The sequence below is a fragment of the Heptranchias perlo genome, chromosome 30 (assembly GCF_035084215.1).
Source record: "Heptranchias perlo isolate sHepPer1 chromosome 30, sHepPer1.hap1, whole genome shotgun sequence".
In the NCBI taxonomy this organism is placed as follows: Eukaryota; Metazoa; Chordata; class Chondrichthyes; order Hexanchiformes; family Hexanchidae; genus Heptranchias; species Heptranchias perlo.
This window is the reverse complement of record NC_090354.1, coordinates 5,715,532-5,737,824: the sequence shown is the minus strand read 5'-3', so window position 1 is coordinate 5,737,824 and position 22,293 is coordinate 5,715,532. Positions and strand designations below refer to the sequence as shown.

General features: G+C 42.5%; 1 protein-coding gene across 1 annotated transcript in view; it reads right to left on the bottom strand.

Annotated features, from left to right (window-relative positions):
• Positions 1 to 22,293, bottom strand: part of LOC137299847 (CDGSH iron-sulfur domain-containing protein 3, mitochondrial-like) — a 41,289-nt gene that overhangs the window by 12,978 nt on the left and 6,018 nt on the right. The window contains exon 2 of the mRNA XM_067968779.1: positions 3,267 to 3,398. Coding sequence (XP_067824880.1) covers positions 3,267 to 3,398 — 132 coding nt within the window. The remainder of the gene's footprint in view (positions 1 to 3,266; positions 3,399 to 22,293) is intronic.

The window sequence follows — 22,293 nt, the reverse complement described above, 5'->3', positions numbered from 1 at the left end:
AAGAGCCTCCTCCCACTCCTCCTCATCTAACCCTATCAGCATAACCTTCTATTCCTTTCTCCCTCGTCTAGCTTTCCCGTAAATACATCTATGTTATTCGCCTCAACTACTCCCAGTAGCAGCGAGTTCCACATTCGAACCAGTCTCTAGGTAAAGATTGGTTTCCTACCAATGGTGAACTGGGTGCACAGTACCTCAAAGTTGGAAGAGTGGAGGGTAAATATTGGGAAGTAGGGTTGGAGAAGATCACAGAGACAGGGGTGGAGGAAGGCCCATGGAGGGATTTGAAGCGTTTTTTTTTATGATGCTGCTACATTTAACAACCAGAGGAAATCACTCTCAGGGGAGAGAAAAGATTGTGAGGAACACATTATTATCGTGGCAATTTCAGAAATGATTGTCCTGGGATTAAACTTACTTTGTGGGGGGGGGCGATGGGTCTGGAGGGGCTTGAAATTTTGATTTTTGACACTTCATTGGGTGCCGGTGTTTTGAAGTTCATTCTTTTATATAACTAAATACTTGATGTTTATAATTCTTCCAGATGTGGAAAAACACACCCTATTGTTAAAACTCACAAAACACTTTCCCTAATGACTCATGGGGTATGCAAGTATTCCTGGTCTGTGTGTGGCCAATAACCTGGCGGAGTGGATCACCCACCCTCGATGGAACCCACCCGATTTTCGTTCCATTGAAATCACTGGAAATGACAATCGGGAGGTTTTATAAAAGGGCAGTTGATCCGCTTTGTCCTTGCAGTGAAGTTGAAAATGACCCCCAGCGATTTTATCTGATGAAGTAGTGGAGCTGTACAGACCTGGAAGACTTGCCAACCCACCAGCCCACTGCCAGCCATCCTTAATCCGCAACCAGCCACTGGAAACGTAGGACCACAGGAGCAGGAGTAGGCCACTCAGCCCCTGGAGCCTGTTTGGCCATTCAATTAGATCATGGCTGATCTGTATCGTAACTCAATCTACCCGCCTTGGTTCCGTGACCCTTAATACCCCTGGCCTAACAAAAATGTAACAATCTCAGTTTTGAAATTTTCAATTGACCCCCAGCCTCAACATCTTTCTGGGGGGGGGGGGGGGGGGGAGCCTTCCAGATTTCCACTCCCCTTTGTGTGAAGAAGTGCTTCCTGACATCACCCCTGAACAGCCTAGCTTTAATTTTAAGGTTATGCCCCCTTGTTCTGGACTCCCCACCCGAGGAAATAGTTTATCTCTATCTACCCTAATCATCTTAAACACCTCAATGAAATCACCCCTCAATCTTCAATACTCAAGGGAATAGAAGCCTAGTCTATGCAACCTGTCCTCATTAACCCCGTGTGATAATCTGGCACACGCACTTCATAAAACCCGCCTGACGATGTTCATTCTCTTGATTTCACCAGGTGGGTTCTATAAAGGTCAGGTGATTCGCTCCGACAGATTACTGCCCAAGCAGGCGCACAAAATTCTACCCCAATGCCTGCAGGAGAAGACAGCAGGGGAGCAAACTGAACAGGAATTGTTCCTTAAAAAATAGCTTTTAGAAAAGTTTTATAAACACAGGGCTGAGTTAAAACCAGTGTACATGTGGCATATAATGAACACTAAGATTGAGGGGAGACCGTAAGTATTAAGTGTAGTCGTTACAGTAACAGTTCAACAGGTCAAGACCTCAAAATGCTGCCTTGGCAAATCGTGAAAATAAATCTGATCATTTGTGGGCTGGCACCAGAGATTTTTAAAAAAGCATGAAAGAAACCCAACTTGCTCACTGATGTCGGGAAGGGAACCTGCCACCTTCACCTGGTCTGGCCTACACGTGACTCCAGTCCCACACTACAACAACTTGCATTCATATCGCGCCTTTAACGCAGCAAAACGTCCCAAGGCTATGTAGTTGACTCTAAATGGTCTCTGAAGTAGCCTAGTAAGCAATTGCTAGAAGGCCCAACATCATAGCATTGCCCACATCCTGAAAACAAATTTTAAAAGTGTGTTGCGGTATTATTTATATAAAACCAGCAGTGTCATAGACCCTGATCAAAAGGCTTTTATTTCCTGGGGCACCCAAAAATAAGATATTATTTTGTCAGAAAAAAAACTCTTATTATTTCGGTGCACGAGTGGAAATTATTCCAACCAACCTCTGAGGGCTGTCTGCAAGGCAGTTCGTGAATCAACACCAGTATTTGAGGTTAATTTTCATGTTCGTCAACGTGAAGTAGATCAGCAGCGGAGCAAGTTACAATTTTAGATTTTGCTATTTAAGGACTAATTTTCTGAGACTGTGCTACGCCCACCAGTGGCAAATACCTGAACATTTTAATGATTGGAAAATTGTGGACGGAATATCCAGGAATTCCCGACATGGACGGCCAACGAGCAAGGCTGCATGAACTTGGAAAATTACCCAGTTGGCATCGAGCGATCCCGTATCAGGCTTAGAATGGGCCGGGTGCAGTGTAATGTTCAATCCACTCTACCCCAATAATGTTCAATCCACTCTACCCCAATAATGTTCAATCCACTCTACCCCAATAATGTGCCTTAACCCCAATCGCAGACAACCAATCCCTGTTGCATTCATAAAAACGGGCAGGGGTAAAACCAGCAGCCAATCCCATCCCGTCGGTTTCCCGCCGTGTAAATTAGGTTAAAATTAACCCCTGGGTTCCTGGTTGCTATCCAACGACTCCTGCTGGAAAGTGGGGCTCGGGAAGGATAGGCTTGACTACGAAGCCCATGGTTGAATAGTCTGCTGACACTGACTGCCTAGGCTCGGGTGAAGAATGTCCATTTGGGTGAACTGCTTGTTCACTGGTAGAAGCAAGGGTCCATCCGCACATTACAGAATTCCTGGATATTCCATCCACAATTTTCCAATCATTAAAATGTTCAGGTATTTGCCACTGGTGGGCGTAGCACAGTCTCAAAAAATTAGCCCTTAAATAGCAAAAGCTAAAATTGTAACTTGCTCTGCTACTGATCTCCTTCACATTGACGAACATGAAAAAAAATGGGGTGGGGGGGGGGGGGGGAGGAAGGGGAAGAAAGATTATTTTTTTTTGGAAGGGTTTTACACCGAGTTCTTTGATATTACAGCCCATGATGTGCATCCTTACCTGGCCTGGCTAACAAAACGCCAATACAGGTTTGCCAGTTTTATATTTTGCTTCCGGTGTGGTATCAGCGCCCAAGTGTACACTGTGCCCATGACCAAAACTACAAGTAACTAAACAGCATTAAATAATACCAGTGAATATATACCTGCTTTTGGCTGTGCCCACAGGCACACCAAGAATAGAGTTTAGCTGCTTGAAGTTCCTCTTCGAAGGGATGTTTAGCTGCAATGACAGCTCTCTTTGGTGCAGTAGAGGTGCAGTACCAGTGACTTCTCATCTGCACTTGGAAGAAAAAAAAAGGAACTGAAATTTTGGTTGGTGGTTTTGGTACCGAAAAGGATTCTAATTACCATAGTTAGACATGGTTAACAACTGGCAGCCAGCATGGCAGCAATGTAGGGCTTTTCCTTGCTACATTAATCGTCTGGACAGCCAAATTTCAATAAGCAGTTAGGTCTCCCCTCTCTGTTTTTCATTGAAGTATTTATTGGTATGTTTATATAGTGGAAACATACACAAAAACTTTCCAAAGCAAAAGCTTTCAAAGAAAACCAATATGTTTAGAAAACAGTTGGTTTTTTAACAGTTTACTTGTAAAGACAGTTCTCGGTTAAGTTGTGTCATGGGGCTGCTGTGTTGAGGAGTAGCTCAGACTGTAACAGATTCTGAAAAAGCATGGGTTCTGCTAATGTCCTTTTCTCTCTATTGAAGCCAGATACAAGCATCGATTTTTTTCCAGTTTGTTTTTCCCCTTGCCCCCTCCTCAAATGCTGATTCATGCATGGGGTTGGTTCCATAGGAACAAGAATAGGCCATTCAGCCCCTCGAGCCTGTTCTATTGTTCATCGTTGTGCATCTAACTTGACGTACCCGCCTTGGTTCCGTAACCCTTAACACCCTTGCCTAACAAAAATCTATCAATCTCAGTTTTGAAATTTACAATTGACTCCCCAGCCTCAACAGGCTTTTTGGGGAAGAGAGTTCCAGATTTCCACCACCCTTTGTGTGAAGAAATGCTTCCTGACTTAATTCCTGAATGGCCTCGCTCTAATTTAAAGGTTATGCCCCCCTTGTTCTGGAGTCCCCCACCAGAGGAAATGGTTTCTCTCGATCTACCCTATCAAATCCTTTGATCATCTTAAACATCTCAATTAGATCACCCTTTAATCTTCTATATTCAAGGGAATAAAAACCTAGTCTGTGCAACCTGTCCTCATAATTTAACCCATTTAGCCCCAGTATCGTTCTGGTGAGTCAGGACTGCACCCCCTGCAAGACCAATATATCCTTCCAGAGTTGCGGTGACTAGAACTCCAGGGACTTGGGCACAAAATCTAGGCTGACACTCCAGTGTAGTACTGCGGGAGTGCTGCATTGTTGGAGGTGCCATCTTTTGGATGAGACCTCTCAAGTGGACATAAAAGATCCCACGGCACTATTTCGAAGAAGAGCAGAGGAGTTCTCCCCCGTGTCCTGGGCCAATATTTATCCCTCAACCAACAACTAAAAACAGATTATCTGATCATCATCACATTGCTGTTTGTGGGACCTTGCTGTGCGTAAATTGGCTGCCACCTTTCCTACTTTACAAGAGCGACTACACTTCAAAAATACTTCATTGGCTGTAAAGTGCGTTGGGATGTTCTGAGGTCATGAAAGGTGCTATATAAATGCAAGTCTTTCTTTCTTTATACTCTACTGATGTGGCAAATAGCATTCACTTGCTGATTGCTGCATCACAATGACTGGACGTGGCCAGTGTTGAGTCTATCGTTCACTCCTGGAACCCTTTCAGCCTCTCCCCTAGCTAGTTTGACACTAAGCATGTCCCCTATTTCTTCCCTTGTGTTCAATATCTTGCACTTATCTATACTGAATTTTATTTACCATAGTCCTGCCAACTGGCAAATAAATCTAGATCTTCCTGTAGTTTCCTGGCTGCTTCAGATTTGACTAAACCCCCCCCCCCACCCCCCAACCTCTAGTTTAGTATCATCTGTAGATTTCACACACATTGGATTTTGCTTACAGACCGTGTACCTCAATTATAAACAGTAAGGGCACCAGGACCAATCTATGGGGCATTCATCTCGCCAGGCTGACATCACTCCCCTAGTTAGTATCCACCACTTCTTCTCTAGAACTATAGGTTTTATCAATAGACATGCATGGAAGTCAGGATCAGCCTCACAGCATTCCGACACAGATTGCCAAGGCTCATACATCATGAATGACCACATTTATGAAGTCTAAAGGGCTGACAAATCCTTTGTTTTGAAATCCCTCCAGGGTCTCGCCCGTCCCCATCTCTGTAACCTCCTTCAGTCCTACAACCCTCCGAGATATACTGCACTTCTCCAATTCTGGCCTCTTGCGCATCTCCGATTTTCATCGCTCCACCATTGGCGGTCGTGCCTTCAGTTGCCCAGACCGTAAGCTCTGGAATTCGCTCCTTAAACCGTTCTGCCTCTCTATCTCTCCTCCTTTAAGGCCCTTAAAATCTACCTCTTTGACCAAGCATTTGGTCACCTGTCCTAATATCTCCTTATGTGGCTCGGTGTCAAATTATGTTTGATAACACTCTTTGGGGCGTTTTACTAGAATCATAGAAAAGTTGCAGCACGGAAGGAGGCCATTTGGCCCTTCAAGACCATGCCAGCTCTATGCAAGAGCTATCCAGCTAGTCCCACTCCCCCGTCCTATCCCCGTAGCCCTGCAATTTTTTTTCCTTTCGAGTACTTATCCAGTTCCCTTTTGAAGGCCATGATTGAATCTGCCTCCACCACCCCCTTGGGCAGTGCATTCCAGATCCTAACCACTCGCTGTGTAAAAAAGGTTTTCCTCCACTATGTTAAAGGCACTATACAAATTCAAGTTGTTGTTGACAGGGCCCATGAAATTATACCTCAGCAAGAATCAGCAACATTGGCAGGTGGTATGGGTGAGGTGTGACATTATTTTAAAAATAAAACAGTTTGTTAAATATTGTCTTATCTATCTGATTTGGGATGGGGGGAGGGGGGAGGACGAACCTGATGGAGTTAGTGAACCATAGTATGAGACCATGTCGACATTTAAGAATAGGTTAGATAGGTAATTGGAAGAAAGGTAAAAGGATATGGGAACAGTGTAGGCACTGGGATTAGGATGGTGTGCAGGATAAACACCATCTGGGCTGGTTAGGCAGACTGGCCTCTTTCTGTTATAATTTCTATGTAATCCTACGTGAGGGAGGTTAAATATTTGGTAAATAAAATCCATTAACCCAGGGAATTTAAATAATTTGCCATTTCAACAGAAATATGGAAGCAGATTCAATAGTAACTTTCAAAGGGGAATTTGATATATGCTTGAAAAAAGAAAAATTTGCAGGGCTATGGGGAAAGAGCAGGGGAATGGGACTGATTGATAGTTCTTTCAGAGACCCCGCAGGGGCACGATGGGCCAAATGTCTCCTTCTGTGCTGTATGATTCTATGATTAAATATTATGAAGAAAAGGAGGCAGCAACAAAGCGTTGTCAAAGTTCTTTTTTTATCCCCAACTGATGGGCGAGACTCCCTTTAAACCTGTGCCAAGTCTGCGTCTTTTCACTGCCAAGTGTTTTGGGACCACACCCAGAGCAGCATCCCAGCCAGATCTATTGGACTACTGGTGAAATATACTATTGTGTCTATGGGGGAGGGGGGAGGGTGGGTCTGTTTACCTTGTTAATTTGAAAGGAAATTACATTTTTTCCTAGTTTACACAATAAAATATCCGTGAACCTTGGGGTGTCGGGAGAGATTCTTGCTCTCGTTGCCACTGTTACCGTAAACGTAGGATTTTTTTTTTAAAAAACGGGACAAACATGATTTAGTTAATCATCTTGCTATCGCAGTTTGTCCAGATTCTCTTCGTTGGGATAAAAGTGAAAGAGCGCCGTTTGAACTGCTCAGAAATGTTAACAAGAGGCTGCCCAGAGATTTGTTTTCAATACTGTATATATGTAAACCACACCACGTGAAATTACTGGCAAATAGCCAAACAAGGCTAAATATATATATATATAAACAGAATAAATCCTGGGTATTTCGGGAGGCTATTAGTAAGCGGTGGGCTGTGAATCAGTTTGAGGGTTCTTTCTGTTTCTCTAAAGCCAGCTCTGTTACGGCGGGTTTTCCCACTCTTACAAGACTGACCCAATAAGGTATTTTTGCAACCGGTTCTGAAACGTTTACCGGATTATCAAAACCCTTTTAACTGTTCCAATATTAATTTACTGAATGTAACCCAGCATGAGCTGAATACGGAACAGCGGCAATTCAGTGTAGTTCACTGAATGAAGGTTGCATCTTCGCAATGGATAAATGGTTTTCTTTCGATGGTGAACCGATTTTAGATAAACCTTATTCTACTTTCCTATCTATAACAAACATTTTGGCAGTGCGAATCGACTAGAAACCCGGTTCCTGAATTGAACGGGAGAGAAACGAGACTAAAATAAAATTTCTAAAGGGGCAGCAACAGATGTTTGAGAGAGCGAGCCCTTTTAATGAAAGAAAAAATCCCAGTTTAAGAATATTACGAATTGTAAAGACGACGTTAAGAGGGAGGAAGCGTTTTGTGACCTCTTCGACCCTATCTTCTTGTCAACATCTGAAAGCCCTTTCTCAATTTCTGTGCACCGGCGAGGGTAAAAGAAAGAGAGAGAGAGAAAGACCCAGACAGTAATGTTTATATTTATTGTGCCAAGTAGACGCGGTCTGGTTTTCATTATCTAGTCTGCATTTCAAACGCTGCAACGCGAGTTCATTTTATAGACGAGCCTCAACATTAAGTCTCGGTATGACTGAGAACAACCATTTGGGTGTTCAGGTGCGGGGGGATTTGGGTGTGGAGCTTTGTTTAGTGCGAGTGTCTGGTAAACAATGATATAGGTCTCTCCCTGTGCTGGTTAAGGGCTGTACGGTTATGGCGTGTCCAGTTGTAACTATCCAGATATGCTTATAATGTAGGCGTCTCGGTGTGATAGGTGTCGTTATATTCAGTGTAGGTGTGCAGGTATGTTTCGTGGGGGCATAATTTTGAGGAGGATGGGGTCCTGTTTTCACCCACTTTCTAGTCGAAATAAAACACCGGGGTGCAAATGTTTCCAGTGATGTGGTATTTTAGAGATAGGGACATAATAACCTGAATTCAATGAACAATCTCTGGCCATCAGACTAGATCACAGCTCAGAGTCTACAAGCCGCTGAGAATGATCTGAAACTGTAGTAAATCACTAAAAATAAAAGCCATCGAGGAAAAAAAAAGCATCAAAAGGCAAGAAAGCGCCAGATATATCTAGAGAAATAAAAGCAGAAGATGTTGGAAACGCTCAGCGGGTCTGGCAGCATCTGTGGCGAGAGTAACGCAACGTTAACGTTTCAGATCGACGTCCTTTCATCAGAACTGGAAGAATGTTTCCTCTGTTTTTTCTTTAAAAAATTCAGATTTCCACCAGCTGCAGTTTTATAACTAGAGAAACGCCGGCCAAAGGCGTCTTGGGGACAACGATCCAGGTTTACAACCACCAGCCTCAGTCTCGAAAGGAGAATGATTTTCCCGTCCTAAATGGCTAAAGGAACCCTCAATGGAAAGGGTTTTTTGTGTGTGTGTGTGGAGGATGAAATAGATAAATTAGATTTGTGCAATTTCAAATTTAAGAAGAGGGTCGACCGTTGTATTCGCTAGTGGACACAGATTTAAGGTAATTGGCAAAAGAGCCAGAGGTGAGTTGAGATTTTTTTTTAATCCATGGAAGTGTTCCGACCTAGAATTCACTGCCTGGAAGGGCGGTGGAAGCAGATTCAATAGTAATTTTCAAAAAGGAATTGGATAAATACTTGAAGGGGAGAAAATTTGCCTGGCTATGGGGGAAAGAGCAGGGGAGTGGGAATAATTGGATAGCTCAGGCACGATGGGCCGAATGGCCTCCTTCTGTGCTGTATGATTCTAGGTGCTGTTCACAAGTTGGCATTTCATTGCACCATTTCGTATACGACTGTCTGTATTGTATAATCTGCCCCTTTACCGGACTATGGTTTGGATTTTCTTTCACAGTTGGAAAAGTCTGGTGTGTTGGAAGATTGGCTTCGACAGACTCCGACACGCCACCACACAGACCTAATCGATCGGTAATCAATATATCTCGTAGATCACTTTGAATTATCAACTATATAAATTTTATTTTCGAGAAGCCCTGCCCCTCCCCCACCCCACCAAAAATATTTTTGTAATTCATATTTTTTGAAAACAACAAAAACAGTGTGTATATGCAGCAACTGGTATCGAATAGACGTTATGGGAGAAATCCAGGGGGAAAGCGGTCTGAGGTGCCTGACTGGAGTGATGTTGACGGAATCGGCACAATGCGGATACTGTGTTGTCCCTGGAGGCAGTGAATGTTATCGAACATCTTTGAGACGCAGTGGCTACTTGAGAAGTGATGAATGTAGCGTTCTCTGGAAACAATATTACATAGAAGATTCAGGGAACGAGGACGAAATATATTCACAGCAACTGGGAGAACTTCGCCTAATCTCAGCCTCCAACCCAACAGTCCAGTTTCAATATCCCGTTTGGATCGCAGATTTTTTTCCCCCTATTTAATCTGCTCTGTTTTACATTAAAGCGGTCAGCGCTGTATTTTGATTAAGGGGTTACTCAGGGGTTTTTTTTTGGTCAAAAGGCAATAAAGTAAATTATATAACCGCGGGGGAATGTCTGAGTTTTCCAAGGTTTGTGATTTTTGTATCAAAAAAAATTAAGCAATTAAAAAGGGACGTTACAGCGAAAAAAAAACTGCCCTCTGGATACACCGGTGAGTCATTGCAGAGGTGGAAAAGCATTACAAACATTTCCCAGAAACGCGAGGCCCCCTGAATCAATCAGTTTCTTTCAATGTTGGAACCTACAGCTTTAGTCAACTGGTGATATTTAATACAACAATTACACGTCAGTTTCATAAAATGTGCGTGTGGTAAACAGTCCAACTCCTAAATACACTAACGTTTTGGCAAAAATAAAGTGATCTTAAATAAGGATTACATAGAATTTACAGCACAGAAACAGGCCATTCGGCCCAACTGGTTCATGCCGGCGTTTATGCTCCACACGAGCCTCCTCCCACCCTACTTCATCTCACCCTATCTGCATATCCTCCTATTCCTTTCTCCCTCATGTACTTATCCAGCTTCCCCTTAAATGTATCTTCCCCTCAACTATTCCATGTGGTAGCCAATTCCACATTCTAATCACTCAGGTTGTATTAATAGCAGTGCAAAAACTATTTAAAATGACGATTCACCAAGGGCAGTCCTGCGCACTGTTCTAATGATAATTGAATAACAATAATGACTATCAAGCGACACCCAATGAGGGGTTAGGTCATTGAGTCACACCAGTTGTCACTGGTGAATACATGTATACCATGCAAATCAAAAGGGAATTGGATAAATACTTGAAGGGGAAATATACAGGGGGAAAGAGCAGGGGAGTGGGACTAATTGGATAGCTCTTTCAAAGAGCCGGCACAGGCATGATGGGCTGAATGGCCTCCTTCTGTGCTGTACCATACTATGATACTACTATGAAGTCAACAAATACAGAAACATACAAAATCTGATGACTGACAGACAGAACTCTGATAGCGCAGGTGCTCCCTGGGATCATCTCTCGAAACCCCCTACTTACCTGGAAGCCAGTTGGGATATTGGCGTAAACTTGACATGAAGTGAAGACGGCAAACTCAACATTCCCAAGTGTGAGCTTTCTAGGTGAATTCAAATATGTATTTGGAGAAAAACTTTTTTTTAAAGAAATGTGCTACCAAAAGGCAATATGTAATGAAGGGTTGGGGTATTTCCATGCAATGACTATGTGATGATAGCTGCTCCTGTTTGGTGCCATAGGAAAAGGAATAGGTCATTCAGCCCCTCGAGACTGTTCCGCCATTCAATTAGATCATGACTGAAAATAATCCTTCACACTCAAAACTCCTTCACACTGTAACTTGCCCAAGTCACTTCCCCACGAACAAAAATACTCAACAAAAGAATTAAACAACATATTAAAATTCCTAACCAGACATTATTTTTGCTTAAAAAGAGCCTAGGTTTTTCCTTTAAATTTGAGGAACGTAGCGATAGTGTTGGACAGCACCAAGGTTGAGAAGGTGGGGGAGGTGAAATCAAGAAACAGTGGTGTGTTGAAGCTATAGTTTGCTTTAATTAAACTTTGCAGTTATGTTTGATATTTAATATCAAATAAGTTGATATAAATTTAATATTTAATAAGTACCACTGTGTTTGCACCAGCAACAGAAATGTTTGTCTTTATGGGTCACATGTGTGTTTGTGGAACATTTTCTTGGGTTAAAGGTTCTACATAAATGCAAGTTGTTGTTGTAGTAGTAGTAGTACCATGGGGTCTTTAGCCCATATGTAAACTTAAATGAATACTCCCATTAATGTGCATACATCTTAAACTGCAAATAGTAACCAATCTTAGGGGTTTTCATCCAATGAGACATCAGTACTAAGAATAACCCTTTTCAAATCTACATGTCTGCAAAATTTAAACAGGACAAACCAGTGAATAAGAAATATAAGTGCGGATAGGGCTTAGGTACCTGGGTTTCATGAGCTGGATTGTCAGGGTTTGGGGGGGATGCATATGTCCCACTGGAAGTTGTCTGGATACCTCTGCTCTTACAGATAAACCTCTGCAAATGTCAGGCAGCCCAGCGCTGTTTTGAACCCACTTTGAAAGATTCCAAAAAAGCCTATTTCTGAAAATTTGGCTTTCCAACATTTTAAATTGGAGCTTCTAGTTACAAAGTGCAGAGCCACTAAAATTTCCACAGGAGTTTTAGAAGAGGCATCGGGTACCAATGGATTTGTACCTTTACACTGTTTCGATGCAAAATCAGGCACGATGTGTTTCAGTTGCTTTATGGCAAAAAAAAACAGGAAGAACTTAGTTAAACATTGCAATGTTATACACTATTGCAATTTTTTTAAAAAAAATGAAAATTCTAAGTTCTATGTTATTATTCTGGAACTCCCTACCTAACAGCACTGTGGGAGAACCTTCACCACACGGACTGCAGCGGTTCAAGGCGGCAGCTCACCACCACCTTCTCAAGGACAATTAGGGATGGGCAATAAATGCTGGCCTTGCCAGCGATGTCCACATCCCATGAATGAATTAATTTAAAAAAATTGAAGTATGCTATTTCTGCATAATCCAATGCTCTATCCATGTTGCTATATGTACCCAGATTTTTTTATATAATTGGGACTGATAGCAAATGTAATATCTCACAGATGGGGTACATTTACTGATGCATTAAGGAGAGTACAACAGATGGCTGGGAGTGTGTTTCACGTCTAACACACCAGAGGGCTTTGGATGACCTCCATAAAGCACAAAAGTAAAGATCAAGCCGTTTATAAACTTCAGCCAAACCACTAGAGTGTTATAATCTGGAGCACACTCCTAACCAAAAAAAAAGCATCTGCACGTTCACATTTCTGTTTACATTTTGAGTTTGTGCCTCTATTGCTAATGAGAAATTTTCCTCATCACCAGTGACCACGGTCATAATGGGGGTTAGCCGTGGCTGCAGCTAGAACTCTCGCTTCTGAATCAGAAGGTTGTGGGTTCCACTCCAGAGACTTGAGCACAAAATCAAGGATGACACTCCAGTGCAGTACTGAGGCAGTGCTGCAGTGTCGGAGGTGCCATCTTTCAGATGAGATGTTACGCCGAGGCTCTGCCTACCCCCTCAGGTGGACGTAAAAGATCCCATGGCACTATTTTGAAGAAGAGCAGGGGAGTTCTCCGCGGAGTCCTGGCCAATATTTATCCCTCAACCAACATCACTAAAACAGATTATCTGATCATTATCACATTGCTGTTTGTGGAACCTTGCTGTGCATAAATTGACTGTCGCATTTCCTACATTACAACAGCGACTGCACTTCAAAAAAGTACTTCATTGGCTTTAAAGCACAAATGCAAGTCTTTCTTTTCCTTCTACTTTGAGCTGTGTGGCTTCCTATTGTGCTATTTTTCAGGTAAATTTTGTTTTGTGGAGGTAGAATAATACTGATGTAGAGAACAAATGTGAATACAAGATCCATAATCATCCTCTGAAGCCAGAAATGAGATCACAGTTTTCTAATGGCTCCCTCAAGTCTTGTAATTTTTTTTTACACGTATAATGTGTATTGAGAGGGCAGTTTTATTCTGGTTTTATTTTTTCTTCCATCTATGGTTGCTACAACATACTGATGACCAATCATACCAATACCAAAATGATTGACAGTAGACTTTTTATAGATATGCAAATATTTTCTGGTGTATATACGATTCCATAGGAAAGACCATAACCCACTTAGCTTGATCAAAAACTAATGGTGAATTGTGTGCGCTGTGGTAATCTATTAACAAAACAGTATATCCATTTCTTTCTATAGAATTACGATTTTTGAACCTAGATATCAATGTTGCTGATATTAGCAAACATTTAATGTGTTTTGATGATATTCTTCTGTCTGCTATTTAAACACAGGAGTTAACCCACTTATTTTAAACGGGTAAGCTCCTCCAATAAATAGCACAGAAAGGAATGGCATTCAAAGGCATTAAGTGTTTGCCTGCTTAATATAAGAACAGGAGTAGGCCATTCAGCCCCTTGAGCCTGTTCTGCCATTCAGTTAGATCATGGCTGCTCTGTATCTTAACTCCACGTGCCCGCCTTGGTTCCGCGACCCTTAAGTCAAAATATTTTTTAGTCATAATGTAATGATCAGTGATAATGTAATGGTACAGTATAAAATACAATAAAAAGGCCTTGGAAAGGGTACAGAGGAGATTTACTAGAATGATACCAGGGGTGAGACACTTCAGTTATGTGGAGAGACGGGAGAAGCTGGGATTATTCTCCTTAGAGCGGAGAAGGTTAAGGGGAGATTTAATAGAAGTGTTCAAAATTATGAAAGGTTTTGATAGAGTAAATAAGGAGAAACTGTTTTCACTGACAGGAGGGTCAATAACCAAAGGACACAGATTTAAGATAATTGGCCAAAGAACCAGAGGGGAGATGAAGAGAATTTTTTTAATGCAACGAGTTATTATGATCTGGAATGCATTGCCTGAAAGGGTGGTGGAAGCAGGAGTTCCTCAGGGCAGTGTCCTAGGCCCAACCATCTTCAGCTGCTTCATCAATGACCTTCCCTCCATCATAAGGTCAGAAATGGGGATGTTCGCTGATGACTGCACAGTGTTCAGTTCCATTCGCAACCCCTCAGATAATGAAGCAGTCCGAGCCCGCATGCAGCAAGACCTGGACAACATCCAGGCTTGGGCTCATAAGTGGCAAGTAACATTCGCGCCAGATAAGTGCCAGGCAATGACCATCTCCAACAAGAGAAAGTCTAACCACCTCCCCTTGACATTCAACGGCATTACCATCGCCGAATCCCCCACCATCAATATCCTGGGGGTCACCATTGACCAGAAACTGAACTGGACCAGCCATATAAATACTGTGGCTACGAGAGCAGGTCAGAGGCTGGGTGTTCTGCAGCGAGTGACTCACCTCCTGACTCCCCAAAGCCTTTCCACCATCTACAAGGCACAAGTCAGGAGTGTGATGGAATACTCTCCACTTGCCTGGATGAGTGCAGCTCCAACAACACTCAAGAAGCTCGACACCATCCAAGATAAAGCAGCCCGCTTGATTGGCACCCCATCCATCACCCTAAACATTCACTCCCTTCACCACCGGCGCACTGTGGCTGCAGTGTGTACCATCCACAGGATGCACTGCAGCAACTCGCCAAGGCTTCTTCGACAGCACCTCCCAAACCTGCGACCTCTACCACCTAGAAGGACAAGAGCAGCAGGCACATGGGAACAACACCACCTGCACGTTCCCCTCCAAGTCACACACCATCCCGACTTGGAAATATATCGCCGTTCCTTCATTGTCGCTGGGTCAAAATCCTGGAACTCCCTTCCTAACAGCACTGTGGGAGAACCGTCACCACACGGACTGCAGCGGTTCAAGAAGGCGGCTCACCACCACCTTCTCGAGGGCAATTAGGGATGGGCAATAAATGCTGGCCTCGCCAGCGACGCCCACATCCCGTGAACGAATAAAAAAATAAAAAAAAAGCAGATTCAATAGTAACTTTCAAAAGGCAATAGGATATATAGACTTCAAAAGGAAAAATTTGTAGGGCCGAGAGGGAAGAGATGGGGAGTGGGACTAATCAGATAGCTCTTTCAAAGAGCCGGCACAGGCACGATGGGCTGAATGGCCACCTTCTGCGCTGTAAGATTCTATGATTCTATGAACCCACTGCAGTAACTGCCACAAAGCCTTACGATCTTCATCACAAGATGGTTGTCCATATCACCCTGGACTTGCTTCAGGACCATAGCTTGGAAAAATAAAAAGTGGGTATACTCAGTATACTCTTGATTACATGTTGCTAAAAAGTGGACATACTCTTGCCTCCAAATAATAAATGGTGGGTATGTAATCCAGTTTATCCTCCATTAAACCCTTAGTGTTACAGCCGTCAGTTACTACACCCCTGCACGCTGGAACTCCCTTCCTAAACCCGTCACGTTTTGGGATTGTTGACTATTTCACTAGGGAAGGATATTGGTAATTTGTATGAAAACATTACTATTAAGTTAACTTCAAGCTCATAGGAGCTAAATTCACAGAGAAGCCAATACTGGGGAATGCGCATCAAAACCAGACGAGCCAGTTTGCGGAATGTTGCTTCTCGCATACCAATTCCGCTTGAGACAAAGGAAGTTGTTTACACCTTCCTGTGGACCATCCAGGCTCATTATGTCAGGATGGTCCTATTTATTCCAGGTCAGCAGGATATAGATTCCAGGACTCCCACCCAGGCCTACTCCTGCTCCTATTTTTTTCTCTATGTTTACAGACAGCCCCTACTGGGAAATCTCGAGCCATGGAGACCTGGAAAAGGGTCAGGGGCCCACCTGCTGGTTTCCTGTCCACCTTGAATAAAAAAGGACATCTGAGCACATGGTCTACGGCAGTTTTTGAGAAGATTTGTTGTGAGCGAGAGACAGGGAGCAAGCATGACCTCCTTAAGATAGAAATCGTCTGGATCAGCAGAAATACTGAGCAGAAAATTGACATTTAGCTTGCTATTGGGACAGCACGTTGTATTTTATAATTTTTGGTTATGAGGAGTGATACTAAATTCTGTTGAAGTATGGCAATATTTACTATAAATGTTACTGTATTCATTCACTTAACAATTGTAATATAAACCAGTTTGCTGATTTACATTTGGCCTCATCTTACTAAAGTGTTTAAAAGTGCTTCTTTTGGAAGATTGGAGAAATGCACATGTGAGATTACAGTATTCAGAAAGAACTTGCATTTATATAACGCCTTTCACGATCACAGGACATCCCAAAAGCAATTCACAGCCAATTAAGTTCCTTTGAAGCGTAGTCACCATTATAATGTAAAGAACGAGGCAGCCAATTTGCACACAGCAAGGTCCCATGAACAGCCATGAAATAAACAACCAGATAATCTGTTTTTTAGTGATGATGGTTGAGGGATAAACATTGGCCAGGACACTGGGAGAACTCCCCTGCTCCTAATCGAATAGTACCATTGGATTCTATAAATTCGCCTGAGAGGGCAGGTTTAATGTCGTATCAAAAGACTTCCAACAGTGCAGCACTCCCTCAGTACTGCACTGAAGTGTCAACCTAGATTTTGTGCTCAAGGCTCTGGAGTGGGATTTGAAACCACAACCATCTGACTCAGATTTGAGGGTTCTACCATTGAGCTGAGGCTGATATCTGACCAGTTCATATAACAGGTGGTTTAATTGTTACAATCTTTGGGTCATGCTATAGTATAACTAGATATTGGGTAGTTAAGGTAAACTCCTGATCATAAGGGACGGGTGATCTGCTTATGAGAGAAGTTGATCAGAGACCCAGCATAGATTTACAAAGGGTCGGTTATATCTGACGAACTTGATTGAATTTTTTGAAGAGGTGACTAAAGTAGTGGGCAGGGGAATGTCTATGGATGTTGTTTACATGGACTTTCAGAAGGCAGTCGAATAAAGTCCCCCTTAAGAGAATATCAGCTAAAGTTGAAGCTCATGGAATTGAGGGCAAATTATTGACCTGGTTAGGAAATTGGTTAATTGGCAGGAGTCAGAGTAGGGATAATGGGCAGGTACTCAAATTGGCAGGATGTGACTCGTGGCGTCCCACAGGGATCTGTGTTGGGGCCTCAACTATTCACTGTATTTTTTAATGACTTAGATGACGGGATAGAGAGCCACATATCCAAGTTTGCCGATGTCACAAAGATAGGAGCATTGTAAGCAGTGTAGATGGAAGCATAAAATTACGGACAGATATTAATAGATTAAGTGAATGGGCAAATCTGTGGCAAATGGATTTCAATATAGGCAAGTGTGAGGTCATCCACTTTGGACCTAAAACAGATAAATCAGAGTACTTTCTAAATGGTAAAAAGCTCGAAACAATGGAGGTCCAAACAGACTCAGGGGTCAATGTATGTAGATCATTAAAGTGTCATGGACAGTTACAGAAAATAATCAAAAAGGCTAATGGAATACTGACATTTATATCCAGAGGACTAGAATACAAGGGGTAGAAGTTATACTACAGCTGTACAAAGCCCTGGTTAGATCACACCTGGAGTGCTGTGTTCCGTTCTGGGCATCGCACCTTAGAAAGGATATATTGGCTTTGGAGAGAGTGCAGCGTAGATTTACTGGAATGATACCTGGACTCCAAGGGTTAAATTACGAGGAGCGATTACACAAACTAGGGTTGTATTCCCTGGAATTTAGAAGATTAATGGTGATTTGATCAAAGTTTTCAAGATATTAAATTAAGGGGAACTGAAAGGGTAGATAGATAGAAATTATTTCCGCTGGCTGGGGAGTCTAGGACTAGGGGACATGGCCTAAAATTAGAGCCAGGACTTTCAGGAGTGAAGTTAGGAAACACTTCTACATGCAAAGGATGGTAGAAGTTTGGAACTCTCTTCCGCAAACGGCAGTTGATGCTAGCTCAATTGTTAATTTTAAAATCTGAGATAGATAGATTTTTGTTAACCAAAAGGTATTAAGGGATTTGGGGCTAAGGCGGGAATATGGAGTTAGGTCACAGATCAGTCATGACCTCACTGAATGGCGGAACAGGCTTGAGGGGCTACTCCTGTTCCTATGCTCCTAAACTGGTGGTGTAGTATCAGAGTATATATGGTGCAGACCTGAAATTTATAACACCGTGCAATTTCCATCTCCTCACCTTTCAAAAGCCTCCTCAAAACTTACCTCCTTGTCAGCACCTTTGGGCTCTCCCCTAACTCATCTCCTACTTGGACTGCAATGTCCACAGCTCCCCCTCCTTTAGGACATTTAGTTACACGAAAGGTGTTATTGCAAATAAGCTGTTGAAATAATAGGAATCTTACAAATTAAATGTTTCGCTAATGTTGAATCATATTTGAGAGTATGAACAGAACAAGTTTACTCATCTGTATTGCAGGAACCGGGCATTCGGGTTCCTGGAGTTGAAGAATTTTAGACCACTTCTCCTTACAATACTTGTACAGAATGGTCAAGTGAAAAACATGGGGCGAGAAATACATCTTGATGAGACAGGTTTGGATGAAGAAGATCCCTCTGTAATACCAAGCCTTATTATAGGATCTAGCAGTTTGATAAATGAGTCCAACGCTTTGTCCTCCAACACAATTCCTGACAACCCGCTCCAGCTGTTAATCACCCTCTGATACATCCCGAGTTTGCCCTGTGTGCTACAGGAATGAAGGATATTCCCATATTTGCGTTAGTGATTAATTCATAGAGAGAAAAACAAATATGATAATCACTCTTCCAATCAGTCGGATGATTATTTTCAAACAACTGCATCTCTCCCTCATGTCTTGATAGAAAAATATTAAATGTTAAAAATCGCGTTCCCCGATACAATGTTTCCAAACTTTGTTCCAAATTTATATCAGGCCTTACAGCAATCCCAGAACAAGTCTGCGTGTCAGAACAGCCTTTTCTCTTTTATTTATACAGTTTGCAAATTATAATTAGTGAGCGGGTGCACCATAGCTAGGCATTGAGCTATGTTCTGGGTTCAAACCTAAACTTCTAAAAAAAAATCCTTCTTTTGAAAGAAAGCGCCTGAGCTCACTTGAAAGAAAGAATCGGTGTTCTTCCAGAGCGAGTGAGTTCCTCAATTCGACCAGAGAAAACTGATTAGTTGGGCTTGCACTTTTAAATGTGAATAGTAGCGACCTTATTGATAAGACTAATTGTGCAGACTTACTTCGTGGGATACATGGAGACACTGAATTGTGGGGTCAGCCTTCTGAAATAAGTTCCGCAAGATCCATTAAGTAAAATAGAACAGGACACTGGTGTTATCCTTTCCAAAAAAAAAGGTGGGGTTTACCAAAGATCAGAAGGACCATGACTCTCCTTCAAAAAAAGATGTTAAAATTATTTGACTCTTCACATTGTTTCCTCCGAATATTTGAGAATTTGTCCCAATGTTCAAATTGGTGATAATTTCATCAAAAACCCAACGATCATCAGACCGATTATGTTTTCAACCTCAAAACAGATTGTAATCCCACTGCGCAAGGATTCAAATTCATCCTTAAACCCGAAAGGGTTAACCCAGATTCCTGGTAAACGCCGACTGCGCATTTTTAAAACTCGGTTTCCACGCTCAATTCCCCCCAAAACAACCTGCAATAACTGCATGGAATACACAGAAATGAATTGGACATCCGCAGGATTTTGCCATTTGGGTTAAATGAACTGCCCAGTGACTTAACATTCGTTCAGTGTGAACTTTCCTCTTACATTCAATATAAAAATGAACGAGTCCCGCCTTGATCCTACGACTATAAGCAGGTGATTTGTAGAGATCGGGTTTATCCCACGACAGTCCAATCTTTCCCCAAACAGCCACAGAATCGCCTTAAATTGTGGAGTCCCGATTGTCTTTGGATTATTGTGCCCCCGAAAGGGTTAATCCAGATTCCTCCAAAGTCCTGGTAAACGCCGATTGCACATTTTGAAAAATCAGTTTCCACGGTCCACTCCCCAAAACAACCTCAAATTAGTGCACGGATGACACAGAATCAATTCTACTGGAAGAAAGGAACTTGGATCAGCTGCGAGTGTCTGAAACAAATGTCTGCAGGATTCTACAGGCCCGCCTCCCAGTTAAACCAGCATCAAAGATTGGCCCTGGCGGGGATTTTGGGGTCGTGGATATTCACAACACCCCATCTAACAAAATGCAAATCACTCCCTGAAATATCAAATCCAAGCAGTGCCTCGTAGACGGATGGAGAGAAAGTGAGAGGCAGAGAGAGACAGACAGACAGACGCTGCAACTCTATAGATTGTGGGATTGGAGGTATTTGCTACATATTCCATACATCACAAAATGGAATATACAGAGTAAAAGTGCTGAGGGCTAAATACATGCAATTGCAAAATTTCTCATAAATCAACAAGAGAAATTGGACTTGTCAGAAAAATGGATGATCCTGACTATTCCATTATTTTGATCCTCTGAATGCTTGCCCTCCTGTCCTGAATATGCTAACTCTTGCTTGGGGAATACGGTCCCTTGTACCTTACACAAAAGTGGCCATTCTTCATGCATTAACGCGGTCTTAAGCACACAGACCAATGCTTGACATCAGCACGGTACTGAGGAAGTGCTACATTGTCGAAGATGCTTTCTTTCTGATGAGATATTAAACCGAGTTTAGGTAGGTGTAAAATGATTCCATGGCACTTGTTTTTCAAAGCAGAGCAGAGAATTCTCCTGATGCCTTGCACGACATTCATCCCTCGGCCAGCACCAGCAAAAAAAATTCAGACTAACTGATCATTTATAATACTGTCTGTGGGAACTGGCTGTATACAAATTGGCTGCCATTGCATTAACATACAAAACAGTGGCTGCACTTTAAAAAGCTATTAATTGGCTGTGAAGTGCTTTGGGACATTCTGAGGACATAAAAGGCACTATATAAATACAAGTTCTTTTTTCTAGGTAGAGTGTTGCCGAACTATTTCAATTTCAACTGGAGCTGGGGTGGTGAGCTGAGCCAGACTTAGTCTTCATTTGACATCTACACAAACGCAATTCCATCAGGAGTCACTTTATACCAATGAAGACTTTAGCGCTGGGACACTGAGTTCAGTTGTAGCGTTCCAACCACTGCCTCAACTGAAATCGTAAACAATTTTACAACACCAAGTTATAGTCCAACGATTTTATTTTTAATCCCACAAGCTTTCGGGGGCTTTCCCCTTCCTCAGGCGGTTCTGCGTTCAGAGTGCACAAGAATGAATAATGACAATAGGAAGACCAAGAGTCCAGAATCAGGAGCATAACCTTAAAATTAGAGCTAGGCCATTCAGGGGTGATGTCAGGAAGCACTTCTTCACACAAAGGGTAGTGGAAATCTGGAACTCTCTCCCCCCCAAAAAAGCTGTTGAGGCTGGGGGTCAACTGAAAATTTCAAAACTGAGATTGATAAGAGTTTTGTTAAGCTCCTGTGGACCTGTTGGGCTGAATGGCCTGTTTCTGTGCAATACATTCCATGTAAGGGTGTTAAGGGATATGGAACCAAGGCAGGTAAATGGAGTTAAGATTCAGATCAGCCATGATCTAATTGAATGGTGGAACAGGCTTGAGGGGCTGAATGGTCTACGTTATGTGCTCAAATCCGGTAGTGGGGCTTGAACCAACAACTTTCTGACTTGGAGTAAGAGTGTTACTGATTGAGCCATTAATCAAGCTGACCAATTGCAGCACATATGCCCATACGCAATTAGCTAGATCAGCAGAAGGCCAAAGATGGAAACCTTCCTGGCCTGTATAGCTTAGCGCAGTGCTTTTTCCTACTGAGCCATTATCAGATACCTCTCTCTCACTCTGTAATGGATGCAAAAGAGGCTCATTTAACCATATGGAGCACTAACTGCCTATCGTTATCTCACCCCCTCTCCACTCACCACTGTCTGTAGAACAGAAATA